At 44.3% G+C, this 17449-nt stretch overlaps 1 protein-coding gene across 1 annotated transcript in view; it reads right to left on the bottom strand.

The window, feature by feature from the left end:
- Nucleotides 1-17449, bottom strand: part of MYO1F (myosin IF) — an 860973-nt gene that overhangs the window by 151793 nt on the left and 691731 nt on the right. Inside the window, exon 19 of the mRNA XM_069649543.1 lies at nt 15338-15482. Within this exon, the coding sequence (XP_069505644.1) occupies nt 15338-15482 (145 nt within the window). The remainder of the gene's footprint in view (nt 1-15337; nt 15483-17449) is intronic.

The raw sequence follows: 17449 nt of genomic DNA, 5'->3' as shown, positions 1-17449 counted from the left end.
CATAGAGGGCCACCAGGCCCAGCATCGCAGAGATTCCAATGTTTTCTGTTGCCCAGGATGAGCTGCCATAACCGAATCATGAGCCCACTGAAAGGCCCAAAAACGTGGTTGACCAGGAGGAATGAACACTCGACCCTGAATATAGGGAAGACCACCAACCACATCGAGATTCAGCTCTGCCACTAGTTCTGGATGGGACGAGACCCAATCTTCGATATGTTTTCTCACGTGGGGCTGCACAGAGCAGCCGGTGGGTGATTGAAAAACGGTACTGGGAAAAGAAAAGATGCTTACGGGCCAGTCTGGCAGTAAGACATTTCATGGATTGAAAAGCCAAGAGACTGCGATGGTCTGAATAAACGGTGACCGAATGGCGAGCTCCCAACAAGTGGTGACGCCATTCAGCAAAAGCATCCCTGATGGCCAGTAGTTCTCTTTCCGTTATAGTATAGTTCTTTTTGTAAGGAGTTAGTTACCGAGAAAAGAAGGCCACCGGGTGAGTCTCACCTGATTGAGGACATACTTGAGAGAGAACAGCACCAATAGCAAAACCAGAAGCGTCAGCTTCCACAAAAATGGGCTCTTCTGGATCTGGATGTTTCAGGACAGGCGCCGTAGTGAAGGCTGTTTTCAAGGTGTCAAAGGCTGTCTGTGCTTCTGGATGCCACTAGTTCTTCTTGGAACTGGTCATGGCAGTCAGAGGAGATGAAATAGCAGAGAAACCATGAATTAAATGCCTGTAAAAATTAGTGAATGCCAAAAAAAGACAACAGTGATTTCACTGAATTTGGAGCGGGCCACTCCAGTATGGCTTTTACCTTGTTTTTGCTCATAGGAATGCCATTTTTGGTGAGGTCATAGCCGAGGAATTCGACCTCTGAGGCGTGAAACACGCATTTCTCTGCTTTTGCAAAGAGACTGTTATCTCGTAAACGCTGTAACACCGTACGGACATGACTTATTTGTTCCGATACGGAGAAGGAATAAACCAGGATGCCATCTAAATAGACAACTACAAATTGATCCAGAACATCATTAAATAGGTAATTCATGAAGGCTTGAAAGGTGGCTGGTGCGTTGCACAGACCAAATGGCATCACCATGTATTCATAGAGACCGTAACAAGTTTTGAACGCTGTTTTCCACTCGTCACCATTCTTTATTCGAACCAAATTGTATGCCCCCCTTAAATCCAACTTGGTGAATATTTGAAAGGAACCCAGTTGATCGAGTAGAACCGATATCAATGGCAGGGGGTATTGGTTTTTTACCGTTACTGCGTTGAGTGCCCTGTAATCAATGCATGGTCTGAGATCCCCTTCCTTCTTTGGTACAAAGAAAAGGGGAGAATCTGCAGGAGGCTTAGAAATGCGAATGAAACCCATTGCTAAAGCCTTATCAATGTACTCCTTCAGTACTTTGTCTTCCTCAAGTGTCAAAGAATACACTCTACCAGCCGGGATTTTTGCTGCTGGTATCAAGTCAATTGAGCAGTCGTATGGACGATGAGGCGGCAGTGTTTCTGCTCTGCCTTTGTCAAACACATTCAGAAAATCAGAGTACTCAGTAGGAACTTTGAACACAGGCACACTAGAGATGGTCCCGATCTGGGAATGGACGGAGACTAACACAGAGCTGGGACTCAAGGGTACCACAATATGGCTGGTCATGTATTGTTTGTTACAGATTGCTGAAGGGAATGAACAGTCTGACCTACCCAGTCTATAACTGTATTATGATACCGTAACCATGGGATTCCCAAGATTACTTTGTAAGCGGGTGCCATAATAATATTAAAGTTGATCTCTTCAGAATGGCCCTCATCAATACACATCACCAAGGTTTCGGTTTGATGGATAACTATGCCTGACACCAAGGTGGAACCATCTACGGCACTAACAGTTTCAGGCTGTGCCTTCAATGTAGAGGAAATCCCAACCGAGGCAGCATAATGCTTATCAATGTAGTTGCCAGTGGCACCTGAATCCAAGATTGCATTGGCCCTAATAGAATCTCCAGTTTAAGTAGTGAAGACTACTGGGATATGAAAAATCATGGGATGATTATCCAAAGGAGAGTCTGAGGAACCTTTTGCCGATGTAGGGACTCTGTCTACGTTCGGGATTTGGTGTTTCCCGCCTTTCTTTTGGGTTTCTTAGGACAATCAGGCAACAGATGATCGGACGCACCACAATACATACAAAGATTGTGTGTCCTGCGGTGCTCTCGTTGAGCTGGGGTAAGTGGACCCCGGACAGCCCCAATCTGCATAGGCTCTACCGCGGGTACAGAAGTTGCTGCTGACTCAACAGCAATTGGATAGAACGCAGGTTTCTTTTCACCTCGTCTCTCTGAATGCCGTGCATCTATCTGGAGTATCATATCCAGAAGTTCTGGAAATGCAGTGGGCACGATTGGAACCGTGGACAAGGTGTCCTTCAGTTCTTCAGATAGCCCTTGATAGAAGACTGCTGCTTTTTTCACTTCCGGCCAATCTGTCTCAGCGGTCAACTGATTGAAACGAGCTAGATAGGTGAGTAGAGATGTGTTGCCTTGTTTGAGCCTTAATAGTTCCAAATCGGAAGCCTGGGTAGTGTATCTGGCATCAAATACCTTGCTCATCTTCTCCAATAAAGCATCACAGTCGTAGAAGAGGTTGCTATTGGCTTCCAATAAGGGATTAGCCCAAGCAGCAGCTGTGCCACTAAGATGCGATAACACAAAGGCAGCTTTCATGGTTGAAGTAGAAAATGAATCAGGACAGCATAAAAAATGCAGTCTGCATTGGTTAACAAAGGTGCGGTATATTTTAGGATTCCGCATAAACCGCTCTGGTGCGGCTCGGGGAAACTGGGTTGTAGACACTACTACGGGAGTAGGTTCTTGTCTGGGGGTTGGAAACCCAGAGGCCATGGCTGAATCAGCCCTTTGTGCAGCATTAGTGGTGACAAGAGATTGGATAGCGTCAATACGCTGTCGAAGTTCTTCTTGTGCATTTGTCATATCGGTCCTTAATTCTGACACCATTTGTGCAATTTGGGTCAGAGCCTCAGCAGGATCCGTAGACATGTTAGTCTTCTAATTCTGTTACTCACCACGCCTATACTGCCAGGGGCGATGTCGTTTTGGAGGTAGGCAAAGCCACAAAAGACAAGATCGACATCGAGCCTGATTCGAAAACGACCTCCCAGAATACAGGCCTCCTCAACTTGAGGGAAACTCTTTTTTACGATACACTGCTCTGCTGTTGTAAAGAGACAGACAGAGGAATTGATCCCACAAAAGAGCGGGGAATACACGCACCACTTACACCAATGCTGACAAAGAAATAACAATCGTTAATGGTCTGCACAAGTATCATCAAATGAAATCCCCCTATAGAACAGAGAAAGTACCTTGAATACACTGTTAAGGACGGGAATTACCAGACCTAGGAAAGGGAGAATATTACTGGGTGGATAGAAGTTCTAAATGCCACCCCCCTCCTACTCAAGAATTTAGTTCTTACCAACTAATATGATGCCACAAGTCAAGTGATAAGAACAGGCCAAACCAGAATAGGAATCAACGACAGGAAAAAATAACAAATGGGAAGGTTAGTATGGGAACCTGACCCGGGCGGCACGAGGGACGCAATGGTGACGGGATGGTGCACTGGTTCAGCAGAGTGTTCTAAGTGCACTTGACTAGTCAGGATATTGGTAGTTCAGTATGAACAGGTTTGGGAAAACAATTGAGTTTTAGGAAATAGTAAGTTGGATTCTGGGAAAAGTAGTTCGGATGCACTGGTAGGAGAAAACTGGAGAGCAATAAACAAATATACACTGTCCTCAGAAAAACTCAGAGTAGCTTACCACAGCTGGAAGAACCTGGCTCTTATTCAAGAGACAACGAGAATGTAAATTGGGCAATGCTGTTCTCCCAATGCCAGGTGCATCAGGTAAGCCAATTGAAAGCGGGTCCTACAGTGATCTGCAGTGGAGGCAGTACTCGGAACAAGTAGAAGGAAGGATTCCCATGGAGGTAAACGCCGTGACCAGAACAGTAAGAGAAATCAGCTCGAATGCAGTCCAGGGATCGTTACCAGGAAGACAAAGACTGTACGAATTCGGAAGGCAGGAGCTGGTCAGAGGACGAAGCAGGGTCGGAAGCCGGGTGATCAAACAAGAAGACGAAAGGTAGTTCGCAGGTAAGAGTCCAAGGAATAACTTCAATTAGAAGCACGGGACAACAGGAAGAGAACCTATTTAACTTCCTGAACTGGGTGGAGCATGAACGTGAGTAAGACGCCGCGGCGTACGTTGGGTCCTCACGTGACTCGGACAGTGGGCCTTTATTGATATTCTCCATGGCAACGACCATCTCTTCCATACGGAAGGGTTTCTGGAAAGAAACTTACCACGAGAGTGAGCCCCGATCTTAAATATCATCCGTGGTTTGTGCGCGGCCAAGGTCCTGCGCATAACAGTTTCTCTTTTGTCGCTGCAGCCAAGGACTATACAACAGCAGCAAGCGCTTCTCCCCACCCCGGCTATGAGTGCAAGAGGGCCCCATGTACCGTTGACATCTGTCTCACCATTCGCCGGCAGCGACTTCAGGTCTTACGTTTCCTTTCTCGGAGGCTTCGTGGGTCTGGGTTGAAAAGGGCAAGGGCAATTCCCTCCTGGTCGTCCTTTCCGATCTCCCCGCTTTTCTCCTTCGATTGAACTGCCGTCTCGCGATAACTGCTTCCTTGTGCGTTTGGCCTTGCTCAAAGTGTGCTCTCATGCTCCGCCTTTTATCCCTTTGGGGAAAGTAAAGAGCAGTCAGGTGTGTATAGTTATCAGCAATTGCCTGGCTATGCCTGACCCTTGTGTTGAGACATGTCAGGTAAACATCTCTGGTGTTAGTCTGTTTTCGCTCATGTAGTGAGAAACTGTTTGTGACGGAAAAGGGGTGCGGTACAGTTTCTAAATATCCTGCTGGGCAAGATGGGGAAAAGGTGTCAAAAGTAAGGGGATACCTGGTCTCACCCTTCGGTGTCCCACTTTCACGCCCCGAAGACCCCCCCATCCAGGTGATCCTCCCAAACAAGTCCACCCCCAGGAACTGGATCCAATAGTGATGGCCATGTCCTGGTCACCTGGATGACAGATCACTGGGGACTAGCAATGAGACACCTTCACAACATACAAAAACAAGGGGGATTCTGGGAGTTTCTCTACTACCGGCCTATATCCCGGGTTAGAGTCTCAACCAGAAACTTTACCTCACCATCCTTTCACAGAAGAGAAATGTCCACTACATATCAGTCTTTGTCCTGCCCAAGGGCAGTCCAGCACCAAATTGCCTTGCATTTCTCTTCTGAACAAGAGTACCAACAGCAACTCCAGACATGTGTTTCAGCCTGGTTGGGCCTCGTCAGTGAGGTGGAGCTGTGCCTCTCTAAGAACAATGAGCAAGGGTTCCATGTCTGGACTACCCTAGTAATTTAGGGTGAACACCCAAAGCTACTTAATATGCAAAAACAAGGGGGGGTTCTGGGAATTTCCCTACTACTGGCCTTTGTCCCGGGTCTCATAACATACACCATTACATTTTTCTGTCAAGATAGTACCTCCATGCATATTTGTATGTGCCAGGCAAGTAAAATGTCTGTAATGACTGTCATGAGTTTCTTCGTAATTGCGCCTTCCGGGGGTGAGGGGGAATCATACAGCGTAACAACCAAAGGCTGCTTTGCACACATGGGAAAATTGGGGGGTTTGTACCCAAAAGGTTACGATGACACCCCGCCTCTGGGTGCAACGCAATGAAAGGCACGACTTAGCCCTTATGCACAGGCCGCCCGAGCCCCTCCACTCCCCAAGGAGGCCTGTGTCTGAGAAAAAAACACAATACATCCGTCCACGTCAAAATCAGACAGCAGCCATGTCTCCTGTAGGGAAAAAAGGTTAGCCTGAAGAACAGCTGCAAGGCCTCCTGGATGGTGTAAAAAGGAACGAAAACCCTGGGTATTCCATGAAAGTATTTTGATATTTTGAAAGCCTGGCTAGCTAACTCCACCAGTCAAGGCTCAGCCACTGCTGATAATGTGTCAGTAAGGTGTTAGTATGTGTGACACAAGTGCGTTGATGTTTAGGGTGTCTGGTCGTAATTTGTTTGAGCGATATGTGGATGAGTTGACGGTGTATGTCAGACTGAAATTTTGACAAGCGTGATTTGTGGGAGAGTGGTTAGGCCAGTGGTTTCTGTTGACCAATCTCCCTCAAATGTTGGAACCACTAGTATTTTCTTGTAAAAGCAGTCTTACTGAAGTGTGATATTGAGTAAGTGGTTTGAATACTAGGATATGTGTGCAGGCAGACTGTGAAATTTACAATATTGTACTATGGTGAGTGAGGATGTTTGTAAGTGAGTAGAGCACAGTGTGGTTGAGTATAGTAGGGCAGGTTAAGAGCATTAAAGCGTCTGTGATTTGAATGTGGTGTGTACTGTCTGCATGAGGTGTTGTGGGTTTATCTATGAGACTGGTGTATTTATATCTATGTGAGGGTGCAGGGGTTGTTTTTACTTGTAGTGTTCATCTTGCAAATGTAGCATCATCTTATTGGTGCCCTCCTCCAAAGTAAACAGTCACCCATCTCCTCGTCAAAAGGTATCATTCAATCATAATACAAGCTTTACAGATGCCACTGAAAATGAAGACATCGCTGAATGTCACAAAGACACATGTGATAGTGTTAGATCTCACTCTAATGAAAAGCTCAATGTTTAATTTCCACATTTAGAAAATGAGCCTATGTTTAGACTACCCCCTGGGAGTGTATAAACATTCCATGTTTGATAGGGATTGGCCCAGGAATTGTTGGGCAATGTGTGAACAGCCTGTGAGAAAGCATAGCATATTTTCCCTTCCTTGATCTTTGAATTGTCACGCCAATCACGTCCACATTTGCCAAGCACAACAGGTCTAATGGGCTTTATTTTTTTTTCAAGGGTGTGAGGGTTGGCACATGTTTGTCAAAGTTGTCACCAACATTTACTTTTATAGTTTACTAACTTTTATTACATTTTGAGAACCATACATTCAAAAGATCACAAAACAAGGTATATTATTCATTATTCTCATAATATGCAAATGATAACATCTTGCAAATTATATGAAACTGACCATGTACACACCTAACGTCATCATATTAACTGCTTCTACCATTTTGTAAAGTTTAAGTTAACTTCAATAAACTTACATAAATATAAGATTCATATACATAAAATAAAATATACATAACCAAAGAAATTAGATTAATAAGAACATTCAAAATGGTTGTGATCATTCAACCAACTGTGAAAAACCAGAATATGTTGTACAACCTAGTCCCCAGGGATTCCGTACTCCGGTGGCCAGGGGAGGGCCATCGCTTTTGGATTCCGACCCTGGCGTCGCGCAAGTGAGTGAGGATCACCTGGGTAGGGGATCCTCGGGGGTGGGGGAGAAGCACCTGATGGTGAGACATGGTATGCCCCTTTTTCTAAAGCCCATCTAAACCCTGTGCCTACCTATTTTATGGGAACCTATAGCTCCCATAATTCCTCCCCTCTCTATAGTGACAACACTACTGATCCGAGGAAGATGAGGACTGCGGCTACGAAGATTACCTCTAGTGACTTGCAATGGCAATGTCCTATTAATGCGACCAGGCAGAGTTAGCCACTTAATCCTAACTACACACACCTGCCAATTATTAACTCTCCCTATCGGATAAAAGGTCGAGCACACAAGCACACTCTGAGCGAGGATGGCCACGAGAAGGAGCAGCTCTCCTTGGGCTGATGAGAACCAGACTATCAAAATTGGAAGGCCAAAGGGCTGGTCGACAGTTGAGGAAAATGAGAGAAAGCCAGGTGAGAGTTCCATACTTTCGGAAAACCGTAAACATTCAAAGACTGAAGCCAAATGAAAAGAAAGGATATTCCTTTCAAGTGCTTCGAGGTAGCCTGTTCCCCTCCCAGGTGAACGACGGAGTTGGGGAGGAGCAGAGGAGGTATTGGTAAAGGACTTCACTGTTACATGAAGGGCATTGACGAAAGAAAGCCAATTAACATGACCGTGAGTTATCGAATGCAACAAAAGCACGGCTTGTGTTAAAAGCGAGTGAAACTGTATCAAGAGTTGAAGGTTGAGTGTCTGCCGATAAATGCGTAATGAAAAAGGCAATTGCGAAACTATAACGTGAATATACAAAGTAACAGAGTGGTCCGCCGAGGCAGAATTGCACAATCGAAAGTCTCAGTGAAATGTTTGACATTGTGATAAAGCGGGAGAAGAAGGCAAGAAAGTAACCACGTTACCGAATGAAAGTTGATTGAGTGACAAGTGAAGTACATGAACTTTAAGAATGCCAAGAGGGCAAAGTAAAGGATCTGTGATACAAAGAAACTACAATTACCAAGAAGCATTGGTCTAGAGAGAGTTCATGAAGATTGTTAAATTGTTTGAAAAAAGGAAGGTCAAAGTGGTCATGAAGAAGTCTACGCAAAATCCTTGCAGTTTCAAAAGTCTTCGACAGTTTAAAGTAAAGTAAGTTAAAAGTTGTGTGAAATGAAGCTTGGGGAAGAGAACCTCCCAAAGTGAAATGATTTGAACTGTGAAAGTTAAAAAGGTGAAAGATAAAAGAGGTTGTGAGCCCGGGAGAGGGAATCCCACATGAGAAGTGGTATTTCGGAAGTTTGTGAGAATAAAGACAAACTCGAGCCCGACAGAGGGAACCCTGTGTTTAATTGTGATAAAGTAAAACATCAAGATTTGAACTGTGCATTTGTTGTAAGGCAGAAGAAGCTGAAAGAACTTGTTGAACTGCGAAAAGCTTGAAGCCCAAGCCTGAACTGTTGAATTGTGGCATTAAGCCAAAATGTGCCATATTTGCAGAACTGGGCCACCCACCCTCCAGGTCCGGAACTCTTGAAACCCTGTGCTTTGAACGTGGAGAAGGGAGTTGTCACCTGTTTACTGAAGCCATTCTGACATTTCTTTTGAGACACTTTTTTCCTTATCATATCCCTTTTTCACATTTGTCATTTGAGAGTGAGGGCAAGATAAGCTTTTTTAGTATAGGCCTTTTTTATTTTGACTAGACTGACTTGGACTTGTTTTTCTTTGTTTAATGGTTGAGTCTACTCCCATTATAGCGTTGGGGCCAGTTAGGCATTCTCCCAACCCTTTGCAATACTAAAATAAAGGATTTTGAAACTTGCATAACTTGTGTCTGTGTCTACTGTTGATACCATGCCTTTCACACACAACACAGACATGTTTGCAGTAAGCAAACATAATAACACAGGGAAGTCACACATATCCACAACAAACATATAACAAACACATAACAAGGAGGAAAGAACAGGAAAGGAATAATTATATATGTTGCAACTAAGCCATATACAAATGTATCTGCAAGATTAATAATTGTATGGAATCATAAAACAATATATAGCCTATTCACAAGCTATGTGCAGACATATTGCTACAAGAAACAACATTATTAAATACCTGCCATTTCATTTAATATTTGGCAAAATGTGCCGGTGTGTTAGCTATACATTTCTCTGGATTTTGAGTCTCACACATATTTTTTCACTAACTTTAATTGTAATTTTATCAAACTATTTCCAATTCGAAGTAACTATTTAAAAATTAATAGCTACAAAGAGATAATAAATAATAAAAAAATAATTAATGTTCAGTTATTAAACAAAAGACTACCTAATAGAATGTTGGTGGAAGAAACGATCCAACATTGATATCACATGACCAACAATTCCCATCCTTTACATATGTGGTATAAAATCATTTCATAGGAGTTATACATGCTCTGTGTGTTAAAGAGAAAGTATTCTGATATATGTTTTCTTCAGATAGATGTCCAAGCATGTTACTCAGATGTATTCCCAAAGTCAAGCAAGTTCCCATTGCTGTTCCAAAGACCATTTACTGCCTGGTTCTCTATTGTTACTTATTCTCCTATAATAATGTGCAACTTTAAATAATGCAGTGTATAGCATACATTGTTGTCTAGAGTGGTCAGGAACAAGCTTTGTTTTCTATAAAGTAATTCAGATTGTCCAGATGGGCATTTAGCAACTTACTATACTGATTAAACTTCAAAATCATTAGAGAGTATTTAGTTTCGAATTCTTCAAAAAACAGAATATTCTCACCAGAGAAAAATTGATACATACCTGTAATACCTTTGGTTAGCCAATGTTTACAAAGGATAGATCATCCATTAATTAATATATTTGTATTGCACCATAGGTATGGAGAAAAAGGTCTTGATAGTTTGCTACCTGTTATGAATAAAAACTCACTAAGAATAGCAGTAGTAAAACAGATTGTCTCAGAAAATCTGGAAGTAGATTGGCCAAAAATATTTATTAGATCAGTAATGTAAAATGGGTACACCAACTTCCTTTCAAACAAATATCCAAACAGGGGATCCTCATAGTCATCTGGAAGGAACACATTGAAGCGCGTTGAGGCACCTCGAGTGTGAGGCTTAGTGTCCTGTGGTAACTGGGACTTTACTCTGCTGCTTCGTAAAGTCAGCCGTGTTACTGGTACTGGTATCCTACATGACTGCAATTGCTCTGCGATCTATTGTCCTGGCCTGGAGGCCCTCCGTTGCTCTGTGTATTGTGCCTGCCGTCAAACTCAAGCAGCACGTACTATCCATAAAAGATCATTACAAGTGCGTCAGTGCATGCGTCGAGGGTGAGGCTGAGTGTCATGTGGTAACTGGGACTTTACTCTGCTGCTTTGTAAAGTCAGCTGTGTTACTGGTATTCTATGTGACTGCAATTGCTCTGCGATCTATTGTCCTGGAAGCCCTCGTTGCTCTGTGCTCTGTGCATTGTGCCTGCCTTCAAACTCAAGCGGCACGTACTATCCATAAAAGATCCATAAAAGATCCATAAAAGCGTCAGCGTTCACGTCAAGTGTGAGGCTGAGTGTCTGTGCTCACTGTGCTCATATAGGCACAGTGCCACCCAACTGATGAGCCACAATGAGGCTGAAACACGTGTCTGGGATCGCTGTTTGTACTCTTGTTTATGGAAGGTTTGCCTGGCATTTTGGTGCTGGACTGCCCTTGTGGGCGGGACAAAGACTGATATGCAAATGGATATTCCTCCTTTGTGAAAAGTAGAGTGAGCAAAAAGTGATGGCTGCGACCTCTCAAAGTGGGTAAAACCCACTGAACAGGTTATCATTCCATGTTCTTTCAAGAGAGGGCGCCTGCTACCTATTTTGTATTTTTGCAAGGAACTTGGGGTTGGTTACCCTAAGTTACCTGGGGGAACCCAGACGTGGACCCCTTGCTCACTGTTCTCAGAGAGGCACAGCTCCACCTCACTGATGAGCCCCGACTAGGCCGAAACACGTGTCCGGGGTTGCTGTTGGCACTCTTGTTCAACAGTGGTTTGCCAGGCATTTTGGTGCTGGAATGCCCTTGTGGGCAGGACAAAGACTGATATGCAAATGGATAGTCCCCCTTTGTGACAAGTACAGTGAGCAAAAAGCAATGGCTACGGACTGTCAAAGTGGGTAAAAACCAATGAACAGGTTATCATGCCATGTTATTTCTAGAGAGGGGCGCCTGCTAACTTCTATGTATTTTTGCAAGGAACTTGGGGCTGGTCACCCTATGTTACCTTTGGGAACCCAGACGTGGACCCCTTGCTCACTGTGCTCAGAGAGGCACAGCTTCCCCTCACTATTGAGGCCCGACTAGGCCGAAACACGTGTCTGTGGTTGCTATTGGCACTCTTGTTCAAAGGAGGTTTGCCAGACATTTTGGTACTGGACTGCCCTTGTGGGCGGGGCAAAGACTGATATGCAAATGGCTATTCCTCCTTTGCGAAAAGTACAGTGAGCAAAAAGCTATGGCTACAGACTCTCAAAGTGGGTAAAAACCACTGAACAGGTTATCATGCCATTTACTTTCTAGAGAGGGGAACCCGCTAACCTTTTTGTATTTTTGCAAGGGACTTGGGGTTGCTCACCCTAAGTTACCTGGGGGAACCCAGACATGGACCCCATGCTCACTGTGCTCAGAGATGCACAGCTCCACCTAGGCCGATACACGTGTCTGGGCTTGCTATTGGCACTCTTGTTCAAAGGAGGTTTGCCAGGCATTTTGTTGCTGGACTGCCCTTGTGGGCGGGACAAAGACTGATATGCAAAGGGATATTCCTCCTTTGTGAAAAGTACAGTGAGCAAAAAGTGATGGCTTTGGACTCTCAAAGCGGGTAAAAACCACTGGACAAGTTATCATGTCGTGTTCTTTTGAGAGAGGGGCGCCTGCTACCTTTTTGTATTTTTGCAAGGAACTTGGCGTTGGTCTCCCTATGTTACCTGGGGAAACCCAGACGTGGACCCTATGTTCACTGTGCTCAGAGAGGCACAGCTCGACCTCACTGATGAGACCCGACTAGGCCGAAACACATGTCTGCGGTTGCTGTTGGCACTATTGTTGAAAGGAGATTTGCCAGGCATTTTGGTACTGGACTGCCCTTGTGGGCGGGACAAAAACTGATATGCAAATGGGTGTTCCTCCTTTGTGAAAAGTACAGTGAGCAAAAAGCAATGTCTGTAGACTCTCAAAGTGGGTAAAAACTACTGAACAGGTTATCATGCCATGTTCTTTCTAGAGAGGGGCACCTCCTATGTTTTTTGCATTTTTGCAAGGAACTTGGTATTAGTTTAGTTTAGTTTAGTTTGTTTATTTATATATAAAGCGCGTCTGAACCCTCAGGTAGCTGGGCGCATAATCATGTGCACAGCAGAGTTACATATCGTTACACGAACATCATAATACAACAGACAGAGCATACATTAGTCCAGGTTCTGAATGTTTACATACAAGAGTAGAATATACCGAGAATAGTATGTACAGAGAATAGTCACAAAATAGTTACAGTGGCGAGTGAGGACCGGGTTACAGGTTGGTCCTGAATAGGCTGTAGATAGAGTAAACATTACTGCAGGTAGAGAGCGGCGGCTGGCCGGTCGAGTCGGTAAGAGTCTAGATGTTTAGGCTAGTAGCCATGATTTTACCATGGCTCTGAATGTCCAGAACGCAGTTTCCGATCTAATTGTAGGTGGGAGGGTGTTCCAACATTGTGACTATTGGTCACCCTAAGTTACCTGGGGGAACCCAGATGTGGACCCCTTGCTCACTGTGCTCAGAGAGGCACAGCTCCACCTCACTCATGAGGCCGACTAGGCCGAAACTTGTGTCTGGGGTTGCTGTTGGCACTTTTGTTCAAAGGAGGTTTGCCAGGCATTTCGGTGCTGGACTACCCTTGTGGGCGGGACAAAGACTGATATGCAAATTGATATTCCTCCTTTGTGAAAAGTACTGTGAGCAAAAAGCGATGGCTGTGGACTTTCAAAGTGGGTCAAAACCACTGAACAGGTTATCATGCCATGTTCTTTTTAGAGAGGGGCGCCTGCTAACTTTTTTCTACCTTGCATTATGTCCAAAATTTCCCACCGCAGATAAACGGTACCAAGATCGTCAGAGATGAGGGAAGGGGAAGAGGAGGCCGAGGGTAGCCTGAAAATGAGCTGGATATCATCTGCGTAGCACTGAAAGTTGGGACACAGAGCGGCGATGCGGTGAGCAAGAAGAGCCAGATACTGGTTGAACAGCCAGGGGGAGAGGTTAGATCCATGGGGGACACCACAGGTAGAGAAAAAGATGTCAGAGAGGAAAGAACCCAGTGGACCTGGGAGGGTCGATTGGAGAGGAAGGAGGTCAGCCATGCCAGAGCCTGACCAGTGATACCCAGGTTATCACGGAGACGGTTGAGCAGGATGGTGTGGTTGACAGTGTCAAAGGCAGAAGAGAGGTCGAGCAAAATGAGAACACAAGGGGTGTTAGAGTCAAGGTTAGAGAGCAGGTCCTCACGGATGTTCAGGAGAGCAGTTTCCGTGCTTCTGGCAGCTCTGAAGCCTGCACCCAAAGAGTCCTCTACGCTAAATTGCGCAAACTGGATTACAGCTCTAACGCCTTGTTACAGCTCTTGGGTGAAGGGCTGGCTTATGAGTGTAACAATCTATTAATAGAAGAACTACACATGTTTGCCAAAAAGAATTTGCTAAAATTGGGTATTGAATTAGATTTTTTTTTACGTCAGCCCTGATTATGAAAGGATAATTAAACTCAAAACCCAGCAGCAGGACCTTGCCTTTAATATTGAAAAATTACATAATTACAAAAGGTATAGATATTATTCATACCAGGGTTTCACAGGTAACAGGCCGCATAGCTATTTGACTAAATGTTGCAGCATTGAGTTAAAGCGATTCTTCATATACCTTCATTTTAATATCCTTCCTACCAAAGAATATATCAGCTAATGGCAAACGTCTACACTGCAAGACGTAGCTTGTAGACTCTGCTGGATAAAGGTTGAAACTTGTCATCATGTGCTCACCTCTTGCCTGCTTATGAAGGATTACTACTTGAGGGGTCATGGGGGCTTCGTCAGCTACATAGATAATATACGCAAGGACCAATTTTGGTCAACACTGTTAGGGACCCACTGTATCAAAAGCTTTTTCCATATAAAGAGAAATTGCTGCATAACTATCACTAAACCTATTATTTAACTAATAGAAGCCTGGTGTTAGAGGACATAACATTCCCTTTTACGGACCCAACTTGATCCGATTTAAACATTTTGCAAGAAAAGGTTCAATTCTATTCCCTAAAATGTTTGAAAACATTTTTACAATCTGTATTAATAAGGTATGTTGGTCTAGAGTTTTTGAGATAGTCAGTATTTTTACTTGCTTTACGGAAGAGAATCAAAAACGCTTCAACAAAGGATCCTGATGCTTTGCCTACTCTGGAGAAGTATGAACATAGTGACTCTAGTCTGGGAGCTAGTTTAGAAGCAAAACGATTAAAAAGGTCCATCTATAGACCTTCTGGACCAACATTTACTTTTATGTTGACATGGCATCGCTGCTGTGTAACGGACAATAAGAAGTGTACAGGATGAGCACATTCCCCCATAAAATGATTTTTCTTTCCTCCTTCGTCTCCTCTATGATTTTCTTTGGCATTTTCAAATTTGCAGCTGCATATTTGGAAATAACCCAGTGATACCCTTAAAAATGGAAGTGCTCCAAAAGTAGTTCTGACCACTTTCCTGTGGCATGAGCATTTCACAGATCCATAATAAAAATAATCACAGTAACAATAGTAATTATAATTACAACAAACTTCAGCACACTGTTCAAGAGATTAGTGGTAAACACTATCATCTGTACAGAATGATCAGAGAAACCTACCGATTCTGGGTTTTTGACAAACACCTTGCTTCTTCCCATCTGGAACTGGTCCGTATCCATGTTTACGGACCGCAGCAAGTGCTGCACGCCTTGACGTTCATCACCGCGCCATTTGGGCCAGGTCTCTGCAGTCAAGATGGCATACCTGAGCAGGAAAGTATGTTAGTCTATGGATTTTTGGTGGGACAGCATTTTCATCAGCTATTGAACGTAATCAAGCTAAGTGCAGAGCCTCCTTGTCACAGGGGAACACTAGGTTTCCCCAGGTAGGTGCAAGTCAAAGCAATTTTGTCTACTTTGGTGATAAATAATGGTGATAGATAAATAGTGAGATATACCCAAATGGTTTTCTGTAGTTCAGATGCTAATAATATCACTTGCCATACATTGGAGGGGAATTAGTAGCTCATCCACACTCTATAAAGTGTTAATGGCATTGGGGCATCTGAGCATGAAAGCCTACACTAGGCTTGCGCAACTACGTCTGTTAGCCAGGATTCAACCCTGTGACAGCAGGTCAAGCACATCAGGATGGGGAAAGCAATGAACTTGCTCAGCTATTATACCAGAACCAAACCAATTACTTTCCAGACTGGTTGGCATTCTCAACTAATGCTGGATAAAATCAACCCGTTTTTCATTTTCTAAGTGCCATTGTATGTTGGCCAACCCCGGTTAACATGTTAGTGAGTTCATTCAAACAGAGAAACGCCTATACAAACAAGATAATGGGCCTCATTACGGGTTTGGTGGTAGCCGTGCCTGTAACAAAGGCACGGCTGCCGCCGGACCCGTGATTTTACCGGCACCCGCGAAAGGTCAATTACTGGGTCATGCCGAGGTCGTGGGACCCGGTAATTGCCCATTCGCGGGTGCCGGCAATAAGGGACTCCCCATCCCCATTCAGCCCCAAAAGGCCTGAATGGGAATGGGGAGCTTGGATGCACTGGCACCGTTCATAAGGTCGGACCTGACGGGCAGAGCGAGACCCGCGAGCACAACTCGTAGTATGGCAGTACGGTAGCAACGGTAATGGTAGCGATACCGGCGCCATTGTAGCCTTACCGCCATACTTATAATGAGGCCCAATGCCTTTATAAAGTAGGCCTTAAAAAAGTGAATTAGACTGAGAAAAACGTTTCGGCTGACTATCAAGTGTTCAATGTAACATTAAATGGATGACATTATTACTCAAGAAAGTCAGTTCATGATTAATTATGTATGAACACTTGAGAAAGACTCATTTCATTTGGCACACGGCGCCATCGGAATTGAGCCATTGCTTAATTTGTAGAATATAAGTGCCAGGGCCCAAATATTGTGTAGAACTCATGTGCCATGTTAGGTTAGCAGCTTGCCACCCATTGCTGCACACACCCACTGCTGCCCCCCACGGTGTCAACATATATCAGGTTGCAGCTGTAACTCACTCCGGCACCCGTGGCAGATGTACAATTTGCAAATAGCATAACATAACATAACATAGTACTTGCATCTTGAAATCAGACACCAAATATGTAACTCCTTTTTGTAAACATATCATCCTCATTATCAATTTCCTCTGATTCTGTAGGTGGCAGGTGCAACATATTGACCATCTGTCCACACAACACAGAGCAAAAGTGATTTCTTTATACAGTACAGTGAGTGCCAGCATGTGTTTAAGACTCAATGAGGTGATAGCCTGCCTGGACCACTCCTGGATATTGGTGCACCCCATGTTGGCTTAATACCAGAAGAAAAAGAGGAATTGCCATTATTAAGAAAGTCCTGCATCTGCCCGATATTGGCCCAGCATCAACCTGACACTAGCACACATATGCATGCCCGCCTGTTCACTAAAAAAGTTGCTGCACCTGGAACCATGGCTGCTGGCTACTGTCTGCACAACGCGCTAGAGCCACCCACACTACTGTGGCAGTGCTGCTAGTTAATACAGTAACAGAGCAGCATTGCTGTCTAGAAGGTTGACTGGAGAAGTGTGCTGGCATGGCCAACATCAGATCGCAGTGCTGTCATCTTCCAGTTCCTTGTTGATAACGAAACTGGACAGCTAGTACAGCAGTGCCAGTGTGGCTCACACTGTTGTTGCTTGTTGTGTGACTAAGGGTG

Source organism: Ambystoma mexicanum, chromosome 1p, assembly GCF_040938575.1.
Source record: "Ambystoma mexicanum isolate Mex_15411 chromosome 1p, UKY_AmexF1_1, whole genome shotgun sequence".
NCBI lineage: Eukaryota > Metazoa > Chordata > Amphibia > Caudata > Ambystomatidae > Ambystoma > Ambystoma mexicanum.
Note: the sequence above shows the minus strand (reverse complement) of the source record. Positions and strands in the feature narration are given on the sequence as shown.